The 24,797-nt window shown below is 43.6% G+C and overlaps 2 protein-coding genes across 2 annotated transcripts in view; one reads left to right on the top strand and one right to left on the bottom strand.

The window, feature by feature from the left end:
• Positions 1-17,357, bottom strand: part of RBM27 (RNA binding motif protein 27) — a 66,700-nt gene extending 49,343 nt beyond the window's left edge. The window contains exons 1-5 of the mRNA XM_018561654.1: positions 17,346-17,357; positions 15,806-15,811; positions 13,690-13,845; positions 3,466-3,584; positions 1,163-1,278 (exon numbers count right to left, since the gene is read on the bottom strand). Coding sequence (XP_018417156.1) covers positions 1,163-1,278; positions 3,466-3,584; positions 13,690-13,748 — 294 coding nt within the window. The 5' untranslated portion in view covers positions 13,749-13,845; positions 15,806-15,811; positions 17,346-17,357. The remainder of the gene's footprint in view (positions 1-1,162; positions 1,279-3,465; positions 3,585-13,689; positions 13,846-15,805; positions 15,812-17,345) is intronic.
• A 2,863-nt stretch (positions 17,358-20,220) lies between these two features.
• LARS (leucyl-tRNA synthetase) overlaps positions 20,221-24,797 on the top strand; it is a 59,426-nt gene continuing 54,849 nt past the window's right edge. Inside the window, exon 1 of the mRNA XM_018561660.1 lies at positions 20,221-20,328. Within this exon, the coding sequence (XP_018417162.1) occupies positions 20,323-20,328 (6 nt within the window). The 5' untranslated portion in view covers positions 20,221-20,322. The remainder of the gene's footprint in view (positions 20,329-24,797) is intronic.

The following is a 24,797-nucleotide window of genomic DNA, read 5'->3' as shown; positions in this document are numbered from 1 at the left end:
CTGCAACACAGACAGGATGTCACTGCTGACCATAGGACTGTCACAGACAGAACACCAGCATACTAACCGGAAAATTCTTTGCTGGCTGGATAACTGGAGAAACTTGCCACATATTCAATATCTAGAATAAACCCACCAGTAGTTATTGAGAGTAGAAATCTTTCAATTCAAGTGAAAAATACAGCAGAGAGGAAGGAGACATCTATCCTCCCGAGAACACCAAGCATAACTAGGCAGGAGTGAAAGGTTATAGTCTTTTAGGGGGCTGGACTTCAGTTTCTGTGTGCCTAGTGTCCATTTCTCCAGCAGTATAACCCTTGGTTACTTTATAGAAATTCATATTTTTTCATAATCAATAAATCTTCAGTAAAAACAGCTAAAAGAGCACTCTTTATAAACCAATCTATGTATGTAGGCTATAGGTTGCCATTTTAAAAAGACTAGTGGAGAGCGCACATGTAGTTCAACCTTGAGGAATGGGTTTATTACCAGAAACAATGGCTTTTGGGGCCTCTCTCTGACTGAGCTGCTTTTGTAATTGTATGCCGGTGTCCTATCGAATTCTCTAACTCGTCGAGACCTCCAACTCCCGTCAGTGCGCCTGTGCAGCAACCCAAGTGAAGGATCAAGCTCTACAATCTGCGGCAGTGTGCCTGTGTGAGCACCCGATGCCACAAGCACCGACGGGAGTTGGAGAACTCGATCACAATTTTTATGCCGCACAGGCGCACCTATGGCGACTGAAGAAGTCATCAAGGATTGCTAAAACTGATGGCTGGAGCAGGTGCAGTAGCGCCATCTCGTCGAAATCTACAACGGACGCAATGTCATGAGTCTGAGATCTCGACGAGTTCACCACCTCGATAGAACACCGGTATGCTTTAATTGTTACATCTCTTACCATTGTATCAGATGTTTTTTGTGTCAGCATCTTTACATCAGAAAAAAGGTTACAATTATTGTTGATACAGTCTATTTATGCAAAGCACTTGGGTGCGCTGGCTCATTCTATTTATATCTGGGCTATAAACCTATAAAGCAGACCTCACTGATCTTAACACTTAATCCCATATAAGAGAGGCAGTCTAGAATGCTGTATTTAACACTAATGGATAAGATTTTATACCAAGAAAACCCTCACCTGCATAGTCCCTGGCAGAGCCATGTGACGATTCTCAGAGGTTTCCTCCTTTTCTTCCTCTTTTAGAGATTCCTCAAGAGGAAGATAACTTCTTGTGTGCAGGCTTTCAAAGAGTTTATCCACAAACTCATTTGTTTCTGAAAAATAAAACGTTGTTAATTAACGTACTGAACTCTCTCGCAGTATGTCTTGTACACAGTGCTAAAAGTTTTGCGCTTCCTGCTCATGTATGAGATGTATTGGGTCAGCGATTTATTAACATTGTTAAAGCCACAAAAAAAAAAAAAAACCCTAATTGGGGATAGGAGAAAACCATCTTTATAACAAGAATGAAATGAGGAATACCAGCTCTTACATGCTCTGCCCTGCTTTTAGGTTGGCCATACACTGCTCTATTTGTTAAGTTCATTCCACGGGCTGAACGGGAAAAAAAAAAAAAAAGATCACATTCTTCCATCAACACTACGAGTGTGTCGATCAAGGAATCCCGCTGTTTCTTTTGTATTCTGACAGCAGCCGCCAGCCACTGTCAGAATACCCTAACAGAGCTCATTAGCTGCCCGCTCCGTTTGTAAGATTTTCCGACTGGCTCCTTCGATCAGCTGATTAAGGGATGTCAGCCAAAAGGGGTGCTGACTGTGTGAATTTTGGCCTATTCCTCAAGAACTGGCTGAAATTTGCATAGTGTATGGCCGCCTTTCGTGGGGTCACAAAACAAAGCTCTATCTGTCCCCAAAAATTTTTAACATATATTGCAAGGCTATAGTCCGGTCATGCTGACTGGTGAAATTTTTGACTGACTGGTGAGACACCGCCAAATTCTTCAAGCCCTGATTATGAAACAATACATCCGTTCACATATTTGTGAATGGAGGAGATTCTCTCCTCCGATCCACCAGGGGAGACCAACCACACCGGTCCCAGGCTCGCACAGGGAACAGCGGAGCCCAAGAAGCTGACGAGGAGGGGACACACGACGACGCACAAGCGATCTGGCGCCTGTACAGATGCCGGGTCGCTTGTATTTAAACAGCAATCGTCTGCCGTTTAAAACGGTACCAAGAACACGGGTGCAGCAGCCGTGTTCTTGGTATAACCACTTCCAGCGGACGACGTACATTTACGTGAACCCGCTGGAAGTGGTTAAAGAAGAACTATGGGGGTACACTTTTTTTGCATTTTTAGATTCCTTGTGATACAGAAATACATTTTGCAATGTACTCCTGTAATCCAAAATGCACCATAGGCTTACAATTTAGTGTAATATACTGCAAAATGTATTCCTGTATCATAAGACAACTAAAAATGCAAAAAAGTTGGTTCCCATAGTTCTCCTTTAACCCTTGCAGTGCAGGGGTAGCCCCACTGCAAGGGTTAAGAATATTTTTGCCCGGTGTTCATCTTTAAAGTGATATTAAAGGCAAAGTGTTTTAAAGCAATTTTGAATGCTGATTAAATCACATACAATGGATGCTGCTTCTTGGCGTTTAAAAAATGTAGTTTCCTAAAGAATCAGCTTGTCCTCTCAGCACTGGCCCTGATATCCAATATTAGCGTGCATCCTTCCTTCTATGGAGCCACCATTGGGTGTTCTAGTAATCGGTGCGTTTCCACAAACACACAGGCACAGTAAGGCAAAGCACTGCACTGCTCCTCCTTCCTACCGCCTCCAAGCTAATAGATGGACAGCTTCAGTGAACTGTTCTGTCCCTTGTACAGGAAGTTCAGGGACACAAAGCTGAGAGAGTTGGACCCAGCTATTCAAAAACATGATGACTGTATGCGTTTGGGCAGAAATGTAAAAATGCTTTGCTGGACTAAGTATATTTATTTTATCATGGATTCATTACTGAAAAAAGTATTTGCTGCAGGAGCCCAGAACTGACAGCCCAGGGACCGGAAGTGATGCAATCTGCATCGCTACCGGTCCCATAGAACGGGGAGGGGATCGATGAACGGAAGTTCGTCGACCTCCTCCCCAGCTCCCCGCGGACACAAAGATTGCCGGTCCCGGGCCTGTAGGAGGGGCAACGGAGCCCGGGAAGCACGGCGGGGGTGTCCGGTGGGGGAAGGGCGGCTCCTTCTACGGGACGCAGAAGCGATCTGGCGACAGGTAAGTCGCCAGGATCGCTTCTGTTGTAAAGCCGACAGTCGGCTCTACAAGTTTAAACAGAGTCCCGGCGGCAAAAGTTGCCGGGAGTCTGTTTAAACAGCCCCGATGCTGGCGACATACACTGTACGTCGTCAGTCACGAAGGGGTTAATAGTAATTTAAATTCCACTTAACAACTACAAGGGGAAAAAAAAAAAAAAGCAGATCTTTACCTTTTTGTAGGAAAACATCCAACTGGTCGGCACAAATAGCCTTGAGCTCCTCATTCGACTTGTCTTTCTTGACCAAGGCGATAACATAGTTAGCTAGAGCTGAAGGATCTGCATCACATCTATCATAAAAGTAAACATAGAAGACATTATTGTATGCATAACACCACAATCCGAGATTCTTTAACATCCAATGTGTCCATTCCATATTCCTTTTAACAGGGAAATGTTGTCGGGCACCTGCAGGACAGGTTTTTTTCTCATAGTAAGTACCCAGGTTCCTGAAGTGCCCAAGTGCTTTGGCGAGCTACGAGCCTGAACATGGAAGGCTGAGATTCTGTAGGAGCCCACTTGTACTGAGGAAAACATTGCTGGCTTACAAGATGCTCTGTTTCCAGGTGTCTACTTACTGCAACATCATGACCGCAGATGTCAAGAACCGCTCACTTATTAGTTCATTGGTAACAGAGAGGATTATCTAGGTTCTATCCTTCTGAATGGAACCAGTCTCATCTTCCAGGCTATGTTCACACCATGCCTGGACCAGATCTGCAAAAGCAGTTCGCTTTGCCGGGTTTGCCTAAAATGGGCTTACAGGTGCAGTTCAGTGCATTTGCATGTGTTTGTGTGCATTTAGGTGTTTTTGATGCCTTCCAGACCAGAGAAAATTAGATGAGCAGTATTTATTTTTTTTGTCCGGACTGGAATGGACTGCGCTGAGGCCAGAAATACCATAGGGATGCTTTTTTCATTCCGGGAACAAACTGTTCTGGTCTGGACATGATCCGGACGTGGTGTGAACAAGCCCCCAGTCTTAGGGCCCATTCACAACACGATGAGGGCCCAGTCACACCATAAAGAGGGCCTTCCAGAGCAGTTGGCCTCTGGAACGCAACCCAGCCGGCTCACTTTGTTTTGGAACGAGAGGGGGCGTGGTGGTGCATTGATGTAAATGGTTCCACACCCACGCCCCCTGCCCGCAGTGCGATCGACAGCACCTGTACATACACGTGGCACATTAATGCCTGCGTTCCGGTCCAGTGAGATCAACAAAAAAATGCTGCATGCACTACTTTTTGCAGATCGCACTTCCCCCCTCCTGTCCCAAAACAAAGTGAGCCAGCCGGGTTGCGTTCCAGTGGCTGAATGCTCTGGAACGCACTATTTATGGTGTGACCGAGCCCTCAGACCAGATCAGAAAGTTTTTTTGCACTGCATTCAGTTCCACAACATTTAAAGTACTGCAAGCACTATTTATTTTTTTTGTCTGGAAAGCACTGGAATGCATCGAAAGAATCCAGAATGCACTAGAAGTCCAAATGAGATAAAAAACTGGTACAGCAACACATCAAAAAGACGTTAAACGCACATACCCGAGTTTACAGAAACGCATCCAGATCTGGTCTGGCAATGCTGTGAATAAGTCCTTATCGCAGATTGTTAAAATGTTGATAGCAGTTCCTGTGCATTCTGGTGCATTTTGGATTGTTCCAGGCCAGAAAAAAAAATGCAGCATGCTGGACGTTTTTGTTTAAAAAAAAAAAAAAAGAAGCTGTGGAACTGAACGCAATGGTGTGAACTAGCCTCCTTTTTAACATTGGAATTTAATTAATGTGTATACATTTTTTGGTCCAGATAGAACTGTTCTGGTCTGGAGATGTTGTAAACAAACCCTCAAACTTAACAAGTGGAAGAAAAAAAATGGCACTCCAAAAAAAAAAAAATGCCCTTTACAATAAAATAAAACCAGGAAACCTCTGCTCCCTCTATCCATCCATCTATCGATCTTTATTATACAGTGTGTAAAGCACATACATTTTTTTAAAAAAGTACCTTTGTTTTTTTTTTAATGCTGTCCAAGTAATGAAGGCAACATGTACATGACATGGCACATTTAGCTGCGTATGTCGCATTGTACTGTTCTGAGGAAAGCGCAGTTATCAGACAAGGATGCATAGTGAACGAACATATCTCCAGTATACAGAGGAAACATTAAAATAAATGTTTCATTCAGTCCTTTTTTTTTTTCTACAGTGGTGTAAAGTAGGATTTCCTTTTTGCACACAAATTTGAGGAACATGTTTGTTATGTGCTCCTATTCACACAGCATAACGAAACATTTATTTTTGAAAAATGATTTACCTTTTAGATGTGTTTGTGTAGATGGCCTTTTAAAGTTTTGCTTTCAATTTCCAAGTGACAGGAAACTCAGCAAGTCCCTGTAGAACAGTGGTTCTCAACCTTCCTAGGGCCGGGACCCCTTGGTAACATTTGCCAAGTTGTGGTGACCCACAACAGTAAAATTTAGGGTTGAAGCGGCTGCTGCAACATCTGGCGGCGTGGCGGGAGAACGGACACTGCTGCGCTAGGAGAGGGCTGAGGAGGACTCTCACCGAGCACAGCAGAAATCACACAGCGACCCCACAGCTTGAGAACCACTGTTGTAACAGCTAAAATGGCAAACCATATAAACACAAGCCGAGGGTGTCAGCTTTTATTATAATAATGATAATCTAATAGCTATCTAATAGTGGGAGACTCCCGGCGACCCCTGGCAAATTGTCATTCGACCCCTGAAGGGGTCCCGACCCACAGGTTGAGAGCCGCTGCTGTAGAAAGACTAGGGACAGACTGAGTTTCCCCTTATGAACAAAATAATGCTTCTAGATCTTTAACCCCTTAACAGGACAGTGTTCACATCTAGTTTACTACTGAACATTAGATCTTCCAGCACAGTACAGACAGGGTTAATTATGTTAGCATTAACCTGCCCAGCCCCTCTTGCATCCCAGAGCAAAAAAAAAACTCAGTACAGAGAAGGATTTTTCTTCCAGAATAGAGCATGTATTGCACAAACAGCATTTTACATTTTTTTTTTACATTTATACGATGTGAATGAGAAACATGTAGCAAATATAAAACGTGTTAGCCCAATTTTGGTACAAAAGTGGAAATACACTTTAAAGTAGTATTAAGGTCTGGGCGTTTACCTTAATGCATTCTCTGCATTACGGTAAAAACAGCCCAGGACCTTTTTTTTTTAACCCCAGTCCCCCCACACTTACCTCTCAGCTGCGCTTGTCCCCGCCGCCGGTCCCGAAGCGATCCTCTGTACCCCGAATTCCTGGGTTGCAGGGGAGGATACTGATGGCAGAGGAGCCTTAGGCTCCTCTGCCATCAATCAGCGAAGGAAGGGGCGTGGCCTGCCACAGGGATGTGTGTGTCTATGGACGCACACAGCCACTGCAGGGAAGAGCGGGGACGAGTGCGCACGGGTGCCTCCATTAGAACAATGGTGGCACCCGTGCAGGTGGAAGAGCATGGCGGGGACACACTAGAAAACGAGGAAAGAAGTACTTTAAAACAACAGCCTCCAGCAAGAAAGGAGAAATGAAAAACATTTGTTGGCTTTAATATCACTTTAAGCTCCCTGTGGGTACAGGATGTATGGTCCTTAAGAGTCTCCAATTCAGCCACAGCTCATTGCCAACCTGTCTTTGTCAAGCACAATGCAAGCAAATGTGAAGGAACCTGAAGCAACAACACTAGAACCATGCTATGTGCAACTAAATTAGCAATAAAACTATACCATAAGGGCAGTAGTGTTGTAGCATGCATGGTATGGTCATATATTGTGGTCTAGGAAACCAAAAATTGCAAAACATTTGCAGAAGTATGTAACATAGAAAACAAAAAAACAGCAAAGTGTCGCCTTCTGTGGAAACCAATCATATTTGTGAAATCTACAGTCATATTCACTGATCGGCTGGTAGGGGTTACTGTACTTTAGCTTACTGAATAAAGAGACCATGGACAAGCAGACTACACAGAGGATGACAGGTGGTGACAAATGTGCCGAGTCCAGCTGGCCCCCAGACAAAGAAAGCAGTGACACAAGTGTCTGTGTTGGAGAAGCATTCGTTACAAGTGTAAGCACCAAGTTACTTTCTCGTTTTAAGAAGTAATTATGAGCATTATTGCCCTGCATTACATGTATTATAAAAAGGGGCACCGTGCATATAAAAAACACAGAGACAGCTGGATTTTAGAAAAATGCAGGAATAAAAAGTACTTTAAATAGATATACATTACTCAGACCAAAAAAATGAACCTAGGGCCTAGTATGCTCTGTGTAAGAAAAAAAAAAAACTGTAAAGTAGGGCTGCAACAACTAAGTCGATAATAATCCATAATAAAAATAGTTGTCAATGATTTTCATTATCAATTAGTTTGACAGCCGTGACATGAACAACAGATGGTGCACAATGAACAACAACTGGATTGGCTGGGCAGCAAACTACAAAGATTCATTCTCACAGCCTTGGCAACACACCTTAATAATGTAACCATCTCTTGGACAACATCTACCCTAACCTTCTTCTCCTCTAGGTTCTTCTTCAGGTGTCCACATCACTGCCTGTGTGACATGGATACTTCCTACATGCTGTCCAGGGGTGGGGTCCTGTCGGGATCCAGTAGGGGACTGCAGACACCATTTGCAGAGCTGGATCAGCAGTTCCCGCAATTGAAAATTGTGTAGGCAGGGACCTGGAGAGTGGACATAGGCGAGTATATCTTGCTTCATAAAAAAAAACACCATACAGGATGGGTTAGAGAGGGTACATGATTTTCTCAGAGATGGTCTCTTACGGTGTAAATTTTATTTGTACAGTTTGCATTATAGCTTTGCTCTTAGGCTACCCTTGGGACTATGCATTTTTTTTTTCCTTTTAGACTACAGGTGCCTTTTAACCAGAATAAACCAGTACTCTCCTCATCACAGCCGAAAACAATTAGTGGAAGTGAGAGACCTCTACTAATTGTTTTCGGCTGTGATGCAGTACCACGTCTAGCTCTCATCTTGGACACCTATACTTATAGGGTTGGACAGCGTGTAATATATACCGTGGACTTTGGAATTCTGTATAGATACAAAGATGATCTGACGTTGGTAGAAGTATACGAAGCTGGGTTATTTTTCTACATACTGATTTTATGACTGACTTTTTAAATTGTTAATAAGAAAAATGTATATATTTTAATATATGGTACTTGTCACAACTCAAAAATCCCGACATAATGGCTACTATGTAGTCAAACTGTATGCCTTCTGGTTAAAAATCTAGGATGTGGTGTTAGACAATTGTGTCAGTTATGGTGCTGTAATGATTATAAACTCCGGTATCAATATATGTTACTAATCTTATCGTGCAATAAATAGAATTGAATTTAAAATTAAAATCCATTGCTGAACAAATTTTGATCACATTACAAGGAACCCATGGATTTCTTTTATTCTACTGCTACAAGAAAATTGGATGGTGCATTTAAAAAAATATCATACAATGCACAAAATGGCAAGCAGCTGTTCTGGCGCTCTCATTTATATTGAATTTTAGAAAAATATAATGCCTCAAGGCATGGACAGCTTCATATTATAACAAACTATTTTGAGCACATGTATCTTAAAAGGCTGTGTGTAAAGTAGTCACCACTGACCAAGTAACCACCACTCTAAAGTAGCAACCAGCTCACTCCTGTGATGGACTATGATTTCAATTTTCAATACAAAATTAGTAAACTAAACACGAGATTATAGACTATCATAGGAGTGAGCTTGAAGCGGTGGCTACTTAACAACACACTCAGGGATCATTGGGAACACAGGTAGCCACCCTCCAGAAGGAAGTACAGTGTCAGCACCAACTCAGAGATGATTTGAGGATCTACAGCCAAGTGATACACAAATAAGATACATTTTTGTTAATATGTACTTGAATGTATTTTTAAAAGGGATGCACACATACTGGGTTTTTCAGTATCTAGTACCGATGTTTTTTTTTCCCCCGGTACTCGCCGATACCAAATACAAACACCAGAAGTACCATTAGGGAAGCCGGGCGGTGTGTAATGACTCGCCGCCCGGCTTCCTGATTAGCCGGGAAGATGTCTTCATGCTCCCTCGTCACCAAGTGACGAAGAAGGATGGAGCTGGCTTTCAGACCAATCAGGAAGCCGGAGGGCGGGCAATGACTCATCTACCAGCTTCGTGATTGCTGGGGCTTAGAGCCGGAGGGACAGTCAATTCTCCAAGCAGCCATCCTTCGTGTCCTACCCGACTCCGGAGGTGAGTGAGCAGGGGGCAGCCCCTGACTCAGTGCCAGCATCGTTCTCCTTCTCATGTTATAATTTGAGCAGATATATCTATATAGGACACACACACATATATAGAAATAAGACAAGCTTATATTTGCTTGTCTTGTATATATTTTGTTAGTCCAATAAGAAAGGTATCATTGCACACTGCAATACTGCGTTTTTGTCTTTTTTGACATCTTGTCTACTGGACTAATACGGCTTGGTTTACAAGTAACTTGGTTTGAGAGTGTTTTGCAAGACAAGCAAATATTTCTGAGAGATTTTGCCTTGATATACAAGCAATGTCTTGCAATAAGAGCAACATTTTGTAGAAAAGCACCACCCGAATAAGGCTGTAGCAGTGCGAGCGATGAGTCTGTTTAACGACAATGCAATGTCACATTGGATATATTCCTTGTTAAGGTTTCACGAAATGAAAAAGATTCCATTGAGGAAAGAGATAGCAGTGATTCCGTTAGCGATAGTGAAAGTCGTCCTACACAATAATCCTCCTCTCTCTTGTCCCCCTCACACCAGCCACGAAGGTACCTGTAATTGTTTTTTTTTCTTTATATTTTATACAGTATTATATTACCGTACAGTATTGTAATCATTTTATATGAATATTTTTGGGTTGTGGAACGAATCATCTGAACTTCCATTATTTCCTATGGGGAAATTCGCTTTGATATACAAGCGCTTTGGATTACAAGCTTGCTTCCGAAATGAATTATGCTCGTAAACCAAGGTCTCTCTCTCTCTCTCATTAGTGTGATCAGCAATAGGAAGAAGAAAGAATGAGGATTACCAAATGATTGAGACAGCCAGAGTAAATATTTTTTTTACACCCCCTTGCCTATCCAACAAATCTATTCTCACTGATGATCATAAAACGCAAAATAGGGGGAAATGCCAAAAGTGGAAATAGTATTTTTACTTTACATTGATGGTTAATGGAAAGGTGAATACAAACATGCTCCCTTACACAAGGGGAAGAAGAAAGCCCTTATGTAGGAGGATGAATAGGAAGAGGGAAGCCCTTATGTCCAAGAAGAGTTGGAACCCCTCACATCGGGGGGACAGTGGGTGGAAGGAATCATCTTCTGTCGGGGGTCAGTTGGAGAATGCACCAATTACACTGGGGGGTCAATAGAAGGATTACCTGGTTAAGAAGGAACCCCTTATGAGGGTTAGTGGGAGAATGAACATCTTACATTGAGGGTTAATGAAAAGAAAGACCTCCTGGTCGTGAACAACTTAAGACCAACTACAGTAAACTCCCAGTTAACTGGCACCCACGGGATCGGTAGATGTCGAATCACTGTCGTTTCTGGTTGCTTGAGAGTTAATATTAACTCTCATACAACCACATCCCCAACCCCATTCCCCTTTCTCACTCAGGTCCACTCCTCTGCTCATTGACAGCAGGCAGTGGGTGGGTACAATAGCAAGCCTGCTATTGCAATTTAAAATAGCCAATAGCAGGCTGGCTATTGCTCCCTCCGACTGCCTGTTTACATTCAGCTGCCAAATCTAGCCGCTAGCCAGCAGCAACATGTAAACAGAGAATTGATAGTTGCTAACATTTTGTGTGCACGTCTGTCAAACAACTGGCAAAAAATAATAATTAAAACATTTTTTGGGGGGGACACTCCCTTAATTTGTTTTTAATTTGGTAGCTCGAGAGTGCCGGTTACTTGAATGCCAGATAATGGGGAGTTTACTGTACCATCAAATCCATGACAACCCACTGAGGTTCCCTTCCAGTGACCCGTGTAGAAAAGTCTGACTGCGGCTCTTTTAGCGGCTGAAAAGCTCTAACATTTTTAGGCTAAAGAAATACCCGTGACATACTTCATCATTTCTCCTAGAATAAAAATCAAAACTTTGTGCGCCAAGGAAATGTTTTTAAAACTGTCAGTATGAGCGTTTCCTTTTATTACGCCTACCTACGAGCTTTTCTGACAGGCTTCGGAGAGGCTATGCATGGCAACAGGAATGTCATTCAAAAGAAGCTTCTATGTAAAACACTGCGCTGTATTGTAACGTGCTGGAGACCATGGAACACAAGGGATTCCACTGATACATGTTATTTAACCCTTTAAAGGAAGTTTACCGTTAGGCTTTCTTTGTTGCTTACTTAACACTCAATTTTAATTTAAGTTTAATTCATCTAAATGAATTCCAGTTGTATTGAAAGAAAAAAAGGAATTCAATGTCTGTACAGTTCATTCTCTTTTTAAACCTGCCATATCCTGAATAGAAAAGCCTGTCCCTTCTAACAGCTGCTGTAGGGCCCTTTCTGTGTGTGCAAGCAGTGGTCTCCCTGCAGAGGTCTGACAAGCCCCCTACTGAGTCAGAGCTTTAGCTAGCAAGCAAGGACTCGAGGCAGCATCGGCCGCCTGCACCCTAGCGAGCAAGGACTCGAGGCAGCATCGGCCGCCTGCACCCTAGCAAGCAAGGACTCGGGGCAGCTTTGGTCACCTGCACCCTAGCAAGCAAGGACTCGGGGCAGCTTTGGCCGCCTGCACCCTAGCAATAAAAGGACACAGGCAGCTCTAATCGAGTGCATTTGTGCTGTACACATATAAACAAACATTAGCACAATTGTTCACATGTGCACAGTGTAAAATATGGTCCATAAGCAGGACCTCAGACCCAGATGATTCTCCTTCAAGGATCTAAACACAGAGCATGTTTACTGATGTTTACATTCTGTGTGCAAGGATCTATAGAACAAAATATACCAGTGTTTAGACCCAATAAGAAAAACAAAACAAACAACCCCTTGTACTGATAATGCATTTTTTTTTTTCTATGGCCGTGTACATAAGTCAATGAACACATTTTGATGCACCCAGAATGTATTCGTCTGATATACATATAGCTCAGTTGGACTTTACCAATTACTGAGGGCCTGTACACAATAGCCTATCCACTAAATTGCTGCATTTTAGCAGATGGGCTAGTGTGTTATGTAAGCTCCGGATGTGTGCATCCGAGCTATCATTACTTACATTTGGGTAGTGTACAAAGTGTACACTCCATTCGGGCCCCGCACAGCGTGATGCGTTGAGCAGTGGTGGCATCCACTGTGCTGCAAAGCAGTATAGGATGTGTGGGTGAAGTACACTCATATCTAGGTGTACACACCGGGGCCAGCAGTGTATGAAGTGTGTGAGAAATTCACTCATTATTAGGAGTACACACAAGGGTCAGTAGTGTAGGTGAAGTATTCTCTTATATCTGGATGTACACACAATGGTCAGCAGTGTAGGATGTGTATGTGAAGTATTCCCTTATATCTAGATGTACACACAAGGGTCTGCAGAATAGGATGTGTGGGTGAAGTACACTCGTATCTACAGGTGAAACTCGTAATAAATGATCTTTTGCACGATATTCTAATTATTCGAGTTTCACCTGTAGGTGAACACACAGAGGTCAGTAGTGTAGGATGTGTGGGTGAAGTATTCCCTTATATCTAGGTGTACACACAGGGGTCAGCAGTGTAGGATGTGTGGGTAAAGTACACTTGTATCTAGGTGTACTCAGAGCGGTAAGCAGTATAGGATGTGTGGGTAAAGTACACTCGTATCTAGGTGAATACACAGGGGTCAGTAGTGTAGGATGTGTGGGTAAAGTACACTCGTATCTAGGTGAACACACAGGGGTCAGTAGTGTTGGATGTGTGGGTGAAGTATTCCCTTACATCTAGGTGTACACACAGGGGTCAGCAGTATAGGAGAGCTATAGTCTTATATATAGATATATACACACACACACACGTCAGTAGTGTAGGATGTGTGGGTGAAGTATACTCGTATATAGGTGTACACACAAGGGTCAGTAGTGTAGGATGTGTGGGTGAAGTATACTCATATCTAGGTGTACACACAATGGTCAGGAGTCTCGTGAAGTATACTCCTATCTAGGTGTGCACATAAGAGTGATCAGTGAAGGCTCAGCGTGCTGGTGCTGCCACTCACCTGTCACCTATATCTGAGCCCCCTTACAATATAACCCCCCTCCCCGAACTTGTTGCCCCCATGTTCTATGGCGGTATCTCTCCCCAATTCTACTACTCACATGGGCTCCAGTAACTTGGACAGCCACGTCTTGAAGGCCTCCACATTCTCTATCAGCATGACGACGAATGAACCAGGCCTGGGGGGCGTGTGGGAACCGCTATCGTGCCAGCAACGCGATACCAACGCTCATCCTCCCGTCCCCGGCCGCTGTGTCCTTTTCCGGCTACCTACTCCCAGCACTCCGCTAGGAAGACCAGGCTGCTCCTCCTCAACAGCACTTAGCAAGGCCCGAAGCCAAATCAGTGACCCGGCTCTGCTCTAGTATACGGGCCCCGTACAACTTAGCCTAGCAGTAGGGCCTACGATGAGACCGGAAGATAGACAGTTTAGTTTGGCCAATCACGCGCCTGAAAGAGACGTCCAGCGACCAATAGGGACATGATGGGGCGGGACTAGTCGGTACGGTGGCTGGTGGGAGGAGTGGTGATGTAGAGTACTTATGTTGCCGCATGGTGTTTGTAGTATGATGTGTAGTCAACTCAGTACGGTGTGTGCAGAAAATAGTGTACTATTATTAGTATAGTACCGGTACATGGATCAGGACTGTGTAAACGATGTATTATCCGGAGTATGGTGCATGAATCAGTACTGTGAGAGCAGTGTAATATCAGGAGTATGGTACATGGATCAGGACTGTGAGAGCTGTGTATTATCCGGAGTATGGTGCATGGATCAGTACTATGAGAGCTGTGTATTATCCGGAGTATGGTACATGGATCAGGACTGGGAGAGCAGTGTAATATCAGGAGTATGGTGCAAGGACCAGGACTGTGAGAGCAGTGTAATATCAGGAGTATGGTACATGGATCAGGACTGGGAGATCAGTGTAATATCAGGAGTATGGTACATGGATCAGGACTGTGAGAGCAGTGTAATATCAGGAGTATGGTGCAAGGACCAGGACTGTGAGAGCAGTGTAATATCAGGAGTATGGTGCAAGGACCAGGACTGTGAGAGCAGTGTAATATCAGGAGTATGGTGCAAGGACCAGGACTGGGAGATCAGTGTAATATCAGGAGTATGGTACATGGATCAGGACTGGGAGATCAGTGTAATATCAGGAGTATGGTACATGGATCAGGACTGTGAGAGCAGTGTAATATCAGGAGTATGGTGCAAGGACCAGGACTGTGAGAGCAGTGTAATATCAGGAGTATGGTACATGGATCAGGACTGGGAGAGCAGTGTAATATCAGGAGTATGGTGCAAGGACCAGGACTGGGAGATCAGTGTAATATCAGGAGTATGGTACATGGATCAGGACTGGGAGATCAGTGTAATATCAGGAGTATGGTACATGGATCAGGACTGTGAGAGCAGTGTAATATCAGGAGTATGGTGCAAGGACCAGGACTGTGAGAGCAGTGTAATATCAGGAGTATGGTGCAAGGACCAGGACTGGGAGATCAGTGTAATATCAGGAGTATGGTACATGGATCAGGACTGGGAGATCAGTGTAATATCAGGAGTATGGTGCAAGGACCAGGACTGTGAGAGCAGTGTAATATCAGGAGTATGGTACATGGATCAGGACTGTGAGAGCAGTGTAATATCAGGAGTATGGTACATGGATCAGGACTGGGAGATCAGTGTAATATCAGGAGTATGGTACATGGATCAGGACTGTGAGAGCAGTGTAATATCAGGAGTATGGTGCAAGGACCAGGACTGGGGGATCAGTGTAATATTAGGAGTATGGTACATGGATCAGGACTGTGAGAGCTGTGTAATATCAGGAGTATGGTGCAAGGACTAGGACTGTGAAAACAGTGTAATATTAGGAGTATGGTGCTGGGAGCAGGACTGTGCAAACAGTGTATTATCAGGACTATGGTGCATGGATCAGGACTGTGAGATCAGTGTGATATTAGGAGTATGATGCATAGATTGGATGGGAATGTGAGATCAGTGTAATATCAGAAGTACGGTACATGGACCAGGACTGGGAGAGCAGTGTTATGTCAGAAGTATGGTACATGGATCAGGACTGTGAGCTCAATGTAAAATCAGGAGTATGGTGCAATGACCAGGACTATGAAAACAGTGTAATATTAGGAGTATGGTGCTGGGAGCAGGACTGTGAGAGCCTTGTAATATCATCTGTATCAGTGAACAGCACTCTGTGAGAGCAGTATACTGTATGCAGAGCAAGTATAACTCCTTTGGTGAATAGGTGGTATTCTAATTTGAAGAGCAGGGAGAAGAGACTCTAGGACACGGGTAGCCAAACTCCGGCCCTCCAGCTGTGGTGGAACTACAAATCCCATGAGGCATTGCAAGATTCTCAGCCACAGACATGACTCCCGGAGAGATGCATCATGGGATTTGTAGTTTCACCACAGCTGGAGGGCCGGAGTTTGGCTACCCCTGCTCTAGGAGAGCAGTATACAGTATGTAATAACATGGTGCAGATAGTATTAGTATTTAGAATTGCTGAAAACAAGTGTAACATTCAGAGGGTGATTTATAAACCATTTACATAGAGAACACCTATGCAAACACGATTGTAGTGCATTATGCCATCAGAAATTCCTATGTTCCTCGGCAGCCTTTCACAACCTTTGTACACCAGATGAACCCTTGAAATAGTGTTTAGGTCTCAGGGAACTTCTGTTAAAAAGAATTCTAGCTATGACCCATGATACATCATTCACACCACAATCGTGGTCAGCTAAAGGAACCCTTTAAACCGGTGGTTAGTGGAAAGAAACTGATGGTCTTTGAGACAAATGCTCATTACAGTGGTGTGCAGTGTAGTACCCCCATAGTTAGGGGGAAAATAGGAAGAATGTTGCTTACATTGGAAGAGAGTGAGAAAAATTACTCCTTACTGACATCGAACATGAACATGAGAATCAGTGGATACATATGTCTGTGAAGGTTCTCATTCATGAGCCTGATGAAGGGGACCCTGTGTGGCCCCAAAAGCACTTGATATTCTGAGTGACATCTATTAATAAATGGATTTGCACTGACTTGAGAGTCTCGTTGTGCCGGTGACATCCGTATTAAAAGTTGTTCCACGTGCGGCGCCATCCGCGGTCACTTCAAGCACCCATCAATATCTTGGGATTTCCGGTAAGGAGTGCTACAGGATCTACCCGTGTTTCCCCAAAAATAAGACTGTCTTATTTTTTTGCAGGAAGAAAGACACTAGGTCTTATTTTCGGGGGAGGAGTAATCACAGGACTGGACGAGGTCCTGGAAGGCGGCGTGCTGTTGCCAGTCCCGGTGTCGAAATTGGCGGGTTGATATGCCGCTTCCATCGAGCGTGTGGGCGGGACGGGAGCTGCGGCCGGCTGACGTGTGGGCGGGGCGGGAGCTGCGGCCAGTCTTTACATTTAAAATTCAGTTATATGTGTAGCTACCAAAAACAAGACCTAGCGCTATCTTCAGGGATTTCTGTAATATAAGACCTACTCCGAACTAGGTCTTATTTTCGGGGTTGGTCTTATATTACAGAAATCCCTGAAGATAGCGCTAGGTGTTACTTTCGGGGAAACACTGTATGGACATCAGTGAATACATATGTCGCAATATGTCTGTGAAGGTTCTCATTCATCCAGGTCATGTTATATCTGTAAAAAATAAGACAAGGCAACTGGACTTGCTGTATTTTTCTTGAAGACATTTCATAGCATAGAGGAGCCAAACCCTCTGGTCAGGATTCAGCAGTATACCTACATCTAAAGGAAAAAGGTCACTCCTTTGAAGACAGTCAAGTAAGTATCCTATAGAGGGAGGAGGACTGGTTCAAAAGAGGTGTGAAAGAGGCCATTTATGTAAAAATGGAGAAGCCAAGCTTGAATATCGGTGCGGTGTCCTTGTTCATGTAGTGATTCAAAACTTTTTACTCAAGCTTGAATATCGTCTAACACATACAATGCTGTTTTAACCCCTCTCTCTGGGCAGGTAAATAACACCTCCTAGCTCCAATTATGCAAAATCAATCGACACATGGTTTTGACTAACATATTATGGGGATTGGAGCAACATTCACCATATTTATTCCCAGATAATTTTTTTTACAAGTCATTCTGAATTGAGAAAGCTGGTTGGATGGCCAGTGAAAAGTCTTCAAGAAAAATACAGCAAGTTCAGTTGCCTTGACTTATTTTTTTACAGATGTTACATCCAAAGGCTCCAGCTCAAAAGTAAAATAAATCTTATTTTTTCTTATTCGGGAGTTTACAAGAACAGATTTGAAAACTGGGTTATACATAAACAGATGCCTTAATGCAGGGGTAGGCAATTCATTTTCTTGGGGGCCCATATAGGAAATGGGTGGGTGTGCAGGGTCGAACAGATGAACACATGGTACCGTACTGACTGTACGTCGGTGTGGCAGTTGCATTGCCATTCATTTGAATGGCACCTCAAATCCACCTCCTGCCCACAATGGCCAGCGGTCCTAGCACCTTGTAACCAATGACTGCAGAGGAGGACCTCTGATGTTATTATTTGCTAGGACGCCAGCAGTCCTAGCAACCAAGTACTGAAAAGAAATGCGGTACGAACATGGACCTGCGCTGGGCTGTGACTTGCAGTGGATGGCGTGCCGCACAGCTGCAGAACAAGAGCCAGATACGGCCCATAGGCCGTAAAATGCTCAGGTCTGCCCTAAAGCAAACTTGCCACTTTGACTAGGGTAATGTTTATCTCTTCTGATATTGATACTTACCATCCCCACGCTCCACCACTGCCCTTGGATATAAATCCTTGTTTAGGCTCAGTGCTAGAACTTACATAGGGCTAAGGATCTTCACTCCATAACAGCTTCGGGCCTGGTGACTGGCCACTAACACCTCATACACACTGGCAGTGTTAAAGCTGTTTTACAGCATATTTCTAAATGCATGTAGCTGAAGGTATCATTCCAACTTTGTGTTTACCTGCATTCAGTTTGCCTGCGTTTAGAGAAAATTGAATTATGTGCGTCCAGGATGCATTTAGAAGCTCTAAGCGCATGTGAACACACCTAAACACAACTTTAAGCAACCACGTCTGAGGCCTCATTCTCAGACGTGCAGAGCAGTACAGCATGCACCTCTGCCTGGGAGTGATGCTGGCAAACGCCAACCCAAACCTGTATGTCTGCATGCCCCTGGATGATGGCAGTTTGTGTCCAGGGGTGTGCATCCCTACCTGTCCAGATGTACACGCTCAGGTCAGTGTTTACCAGCATGCAGCTGCATCCTGTCATTGTACAGAACGCTGCATACACCAACTGGCATTCCTGGGCGCAGGTTTCTGCACAGAGCTGAACGTCCACATGAATGAGGCTTACACCAGAGAGCTTCGTCACACATTTTTTTCCGCACTGAAACACATGCAAATCAAAATCCCATGTATTCCTATGGGGGCCGTTCACACGAACGCGCTGAATCGCGCATACAAATACACCTGTTGTTTAAAATAGTCCATAAGCTTTTTTTGTGGTGCTTATCTGCTCGTTTTTCTCCATATACTACAATGGAAATAATCGGCGCGTTTTTGTCTTTTTTCGCTGGTTTTTATAGTTGAGACTGCTTTTCATTGGAAAACTGAAAACGAGCCTTAAAACGCTTAGACGCGTGGCACAACATTGCGAATGCAGGCAATGTTTTGACGCGTCCAATCGCACTGCAGGTGAGGGGGGGTGGGGGGCGTGGAAGTGGTGACATTGAATTCAATGCACCCTCCCGTCCCAGGGGGAAGTTTTGTGAGCGATTTTGGTGCGTTCCAGCAGCTACCGCTCTGGAACGCACCGCAATTTGTGTAAACAAGCCCTTATGGCATGTATACAAGAAGGTTTTCCACAAACCATCAGTATATTCAAGTACACAAGATATGTTAAATTGTGCTAGACTTACTAATGGACTAGTTATTTACTTTGATTCGGAACTCTGGGATAAGCAGATATTGTCTAAATACAGGGTATGTGCAGCACAATGATGTCACCACTATTTTTACAAGGTACTATCTGGGTTTACAAAGGCATTGGCACACACAAAGTGGATTATCTCAATATTGGCTGTTAAGGAATATATTAAAATAAGTTTTTGTCAGGAGTTTAGCTTTAAATATAATACAACTGTTATTCAGGGTACACAGCTAGTTAAAGTTTGTATTGGACCACCATTCACCAGATTGCACAGCAAAGCTAAATCGTGCCGATTTATGACCAAGAAAGAACTGGAATAACAATTTAACTGTGCACACATCTGTCACGTGAGTTTCCTATTTACACTGGTATAAGATTTGGGTTGCTATGGGCAGCAGCTCCTGTCAGCCCCACATTTCATTACTCAGCCCCACTGATGAGACTACCATGCCATCATTATACTCTGCAGTCTGCACGCTCTTCCAGATGATAGTTGATATACTCCGCCACGTGACCGTGATGACGTCAAATCCCTGTGCCATCCCGAGAACGCAGTCTTTACTTGTCAATACAACTGATGCAAGCTCCGTCCACGGGCATGCCGGGAGTTGTAGTATAATTTTTGCGTGTGCCCCAATACTGTACTATAGATGAAAACTACAACGACCAGCATGCTGTGCAGGAAGGAGTCTGCTTTCCGCTAGCTAGCCGGGCAACGTGTGAGCGGAGAAGGGAGACCAGCTGCTGCTCTGTGCTTGTTAAGTCATCATGACGGTCAGTGATCCAGTCTGTATTTAGAGGAGGGTGGGGATAGGGATCCATTCATTACATGGGACTGTATGTACACATATGGGCTTCACCAAGGACGATGAATATCTGGTTCCCTGTAGTACAACTCTCCTTATGGAGGATCTGACTGCACCTCTACTCTCTGTTCAAGCTGTCATACATATTACTCTGTTATACATAATCGGCTGTTCCACCGCATCCTTTCATTTGGCTTACAATATAGCTAAATTCAGTTACCAAAATAATCTATGATATTTCACATGCTAGTGTAATTTCAAGTCCTTTCAAATCTGCAGCTTCTTCAGAACATTACCTACTGATCCTACCATTAAGACCCCTATGTTAGCACCTTTTGTTATAGGGTGACAACTGCCTCACAGCTTTTCTCATGTGTTGTCACTAGTGATGAGCCTGGACTTGGTGTAAACCCAGTTCACCTGTGCCTGCTCAAAACCGTCACCGCCATACACCCATTCAAAGGTCCAATCAGTTGTGGCAGAGACATTCTTCCGCCACACAGCTATAAATCGCAAAGGGGTGGGTAAAGCCCCTGATTGGGCCGGAGAGGGGTATGTAACCGTCACAGTGTTGAGTGGGCTTGGGCCTAAGCCCAGGCTCATCTCTACCTGTCACCCTGTCAAGTGCATTGCTGGTGGACACTACAGGCTTCACATGGTCCACCACTGCCGTTATCTGGATGTCAGTCCAATGCAACGATATGCACTCTGTAGATATGAAGTAAAGACTAAAAGAGATCAGCGGTGCATTGTTGTGTGTGTGTGTGTGTGTGTGTGTGTGTGTATATGTCCATCACCAAAAGCACCTGCAATTGGCATAATGAGCATCAGAATTGGACCACAGAGCAATGGAAGGAGGTGGCCTGGTCTGATTAATCACCAGTTGATGACACCAGGATGCACTATGGGAAGAGTGCAAGCCAGCTGAGGCAGTGTGACACGTTGGGCAATGTTGCACTGGGAAACCTTGTGTCCTGCCATTCATGTGGATGTTACTTTTACACATAACACCTACCTAAAGATTGTTGCTGACAAAGTACACACCTTCATGGAAATGGTATTCCCGGATGGCAGTGACCTCTTTCAGCAGGACAATGCGCCCTGCAACACTGCAAAAATTGTTCAAGATTGGTTTGAAGAACACAACAACAAGTTCAAGGTGTTGACTTGGCCTCCAAATTCTCCATATCTCCATCGAAATAAGCCTCTCAAATATTAAGTGGGATGCCTGATTTTGGTTCTAACTCCTCAACACTCCTATCCAAAAGTTAAGAGTTTTAACTATAGATACAATATAAAAGAATAGATCACTTCTCTGTCCATATTTCATGTTACAACCATATTTAGGATGTAACATGGTTACATGTCCATAAATCCTCTCACAGGATCTGTGAATGAAACAACTACAAGTTCCATTAGTCACTGCAGCAGAGGGATTTGTAGTTTTTAATGAAGCACAAGTAGGGTGATGTCACCACATTTATAGTTCATTTAAACTTCCTCCAACTCCATAGCAAAAGCTCCATATGGACCTGGAATAACAGTCTGCAGCAGCCTGTGCATTGCACCCTCCAAGGACTGAATGCAAAAAAATAATAAATGCACATTTTTTTTTTCTTTCACCAGTGTGGGTGCATTTATTTTTTTGTTTCAAAATGTGAACTGTGCTTTCAACTGGTTTCCTATACAGTTGAAATATGGACTGTTGGAAAGTATTGGAGATGTTCAAAATCTCTTCTGTGAAATTGATGTCACTTTCTTCTTCTAAATCAAGGATGGCCAAACTCCAGCCCTCCAGCTGTAGTGGAACTACAAATCCCATGTGGCATTGCAGGATTCTCAGCCACAGACATGACTCCCAGACATAGATGCATTATGGAATTTGTAGTTTCCCCACAGCTAGAGGGCTGGAGTTTGCCCAAGGCTGTTCTGAAGTATATATAAATATAACAGTTGTTATGTTTTCCTTGTGCTGGCAGTTTGAGATACTGGATGCTTGTTCAGTTGATTGTTTTGATATTAATTTGTTAAAATTCAGTACTAATTCTCATGTCGATATACAACTCTTATTTATCTATGGATCTTCCATTTTTTTATTTGTTTGATGCAGTAAGGGAAACAAACTGTTAAAGAGGTCCCATTGCTAAAACTACCACGTCACAGTGAAACATGAACCTCCAGCATTATTACATGAAATTGTTTTTTGAGCAAAAGAAGTCACTGATCATTTGGCGCATTGTAAACAAGTGCTATGTCTCTAGCTTAACTCTAACTTCTGCTACTTTACGGTATAACTTCAGGGGGTTGGTTTAGGTCTTACTTTAAGGTTAAGGGTCACTAAGGGACTGTTACTTTTTCTGGTGGTGGCATATGTGATAAAAAGTAATTGTGTCAGCAAAAATCAGGGCAAAACCAACCAAGCCGAGTTTAAAAAGGTGAAAATGTATGTATATTGTGTATTATGTGCTGCAGATTCATGCACTGTTCACATACATGATGTAATATAATGCAAAATGTACTCTGAATATTTGCTCCCAACTCTATGCAACTTTCTAGTGTGGCATTGCAGACTTAAAAACATGCAAATATTGGTGGCTTTCCACTTCAGATTACTTTGCAGAGATGTGTCTACCACATTGGATTGTACTCAGCACAGCTTTTTAGGGTTGTTCACACATGTAGCATTGACCTGAGTTCTATCGCAGCAGATGAACGCAAGTCACCACTAGGACACACAGAAAATCCTTGTTGTGCCCTGTTCACACCACAGTGCATTGGATGTCACTGCATGGCAGGACGCCATGCTGCTGTGCAGGGACCTGAATGGAGTGTACACATAGTACGCTACTAATAAAGTTTAAAAAAATAAAAAATGTAAACCGTGACAGCTTTCACTATGCACCAGCCAATTTGTTTTAGCAGATGGGCTAGTGTGAATGGGCCCTGAAACTAACAAACAGAAGTTCTGCAATGTTTGATATCTTGGCTTGGCTTAGAAAGCATCAGTGCGGTGGGGTCCTGGTGGTATCTTAAATGGCCATCTACACAAATGCTTAAAACACTGCTAAAAGCTAAGCTTTTTTTACCTTAATACATTCTCTGCATTAATGTAAAAAATGCCCAGTATATTGCTATGTTCCCTTGTCCCCTCCACACTTACCTGTGGTCGCTTGACACCTCCATTGGGTCAAGGAAGATCTGCGCCTTACCCCAAACTTCCTAGTTGTGGGGAACGGGGCAGAGGAGCGATGGACTCCATCAGTCAAGCTTTTAGGAGTAGAGCCGTGAAGGGAGCGAGGGTGTGGCTTGCCATGCGCTATGTGGACACAAACAGCTAGGTGCTGGTTACAGCCGACAATATGCATGCACAGGTGTCTCCTCAGCAGCCGCTTAGCTGAAGGAGACACCTGCAAACAGGCAAGGGAGCTAGCACTTTGGACACTAGCTAGAGGACCTAGAAATAAAAAAAACTTTAAGGAAGAACAGTGAATTTATGTAAGCGTGGGCCTCCTAATCATAAAAATCAAAGGTTTAATATCACTTTGAAATACTACTGAAGCCAAACATGTTTTTCTTTAGTTTTGGATAAAGTGGAGAGGGATTAGAACACCTGTCATGTTTTTATTGCTCACTGCCTCCTTATTAGAGAGATTCCTCCTTTCTATTTGTCCTGGTGACCATTATTACCAAAAGTAAAATAAAATCCCAAATTTTGGGTTGTCATCAGTGTGACGTACGCCCGGCCCAGACCCGATGTACGTCAATCCCACGTGACCATACACAAGTCTGAACCGAGCGTGAGCGTCACAAGGACGTGGCGATACCACTCTCAGCCTCACCCTGCGCAGAGTTTTCCCAGCTCACAGGACACAATCCCAGGCCAGCAGACTGAGAGCGATCGTCACCAGGGTTGGTTAAGTCCGCAGTTAACCCTTTACCCACAAACGTTCACTGCCACCACTTCAAACGTTCACTATACAGCAGCACTCTTCAAAGAGGCAAGGATACTTTAAGTTCGTATTTAGAGCGTAGAGATAAACTTAACTATTTTTAAGATCGTCCTTTAATAAAAGAAACGGTGCAGAAAATATACAGAAAAAGATATTATTAAAAAGAGACAACATATATATACAACAGACTTCCAGCAGATAATGTCCAAAGATTAAAGGGCAACTCTTCTGCGATGTTAAGTCTTCTAGTTCCTCAATGTTTTTAAAAACGAAGAGCCCCTCTAGTTGCCAACACAGAATATTTTATAAGCCCCTTTTGGAGGGTGTCCCGGAGCTGGCCCCAAGGCGGGGCTGGGGTGGGAAAGCAGGCGGAGGATGAACCTTTAGTTTACCTATCCCCGCCCAATTCCAAATTAATAAAATGTAACTTGATTTTCAACCTCAGGTTTTATGACTTTAGAGAGAATGTGGGGGTCACCACCTAGCA

This window comes from Nanorana parkeri, unplaced genomic scaffold, assembly GCF_000935625.1.
Source record: "Nanorana parkeri isolate BGI_ZX_2015 unplaced genomic scaffold, ASM93562v1 scaffold536, whole genome shotgun sequence".
Lineage (NCBI taxonomy): Eukaryota > Metazoa > Chordata > Amphibia > Anura > Dicroglossidae > Nanorana > Nanorana parkeri.
Note: the sequence above shows the minus strand (reverse complement) of the source record. Positions and strands in the feature narration are given on the sequence as shown.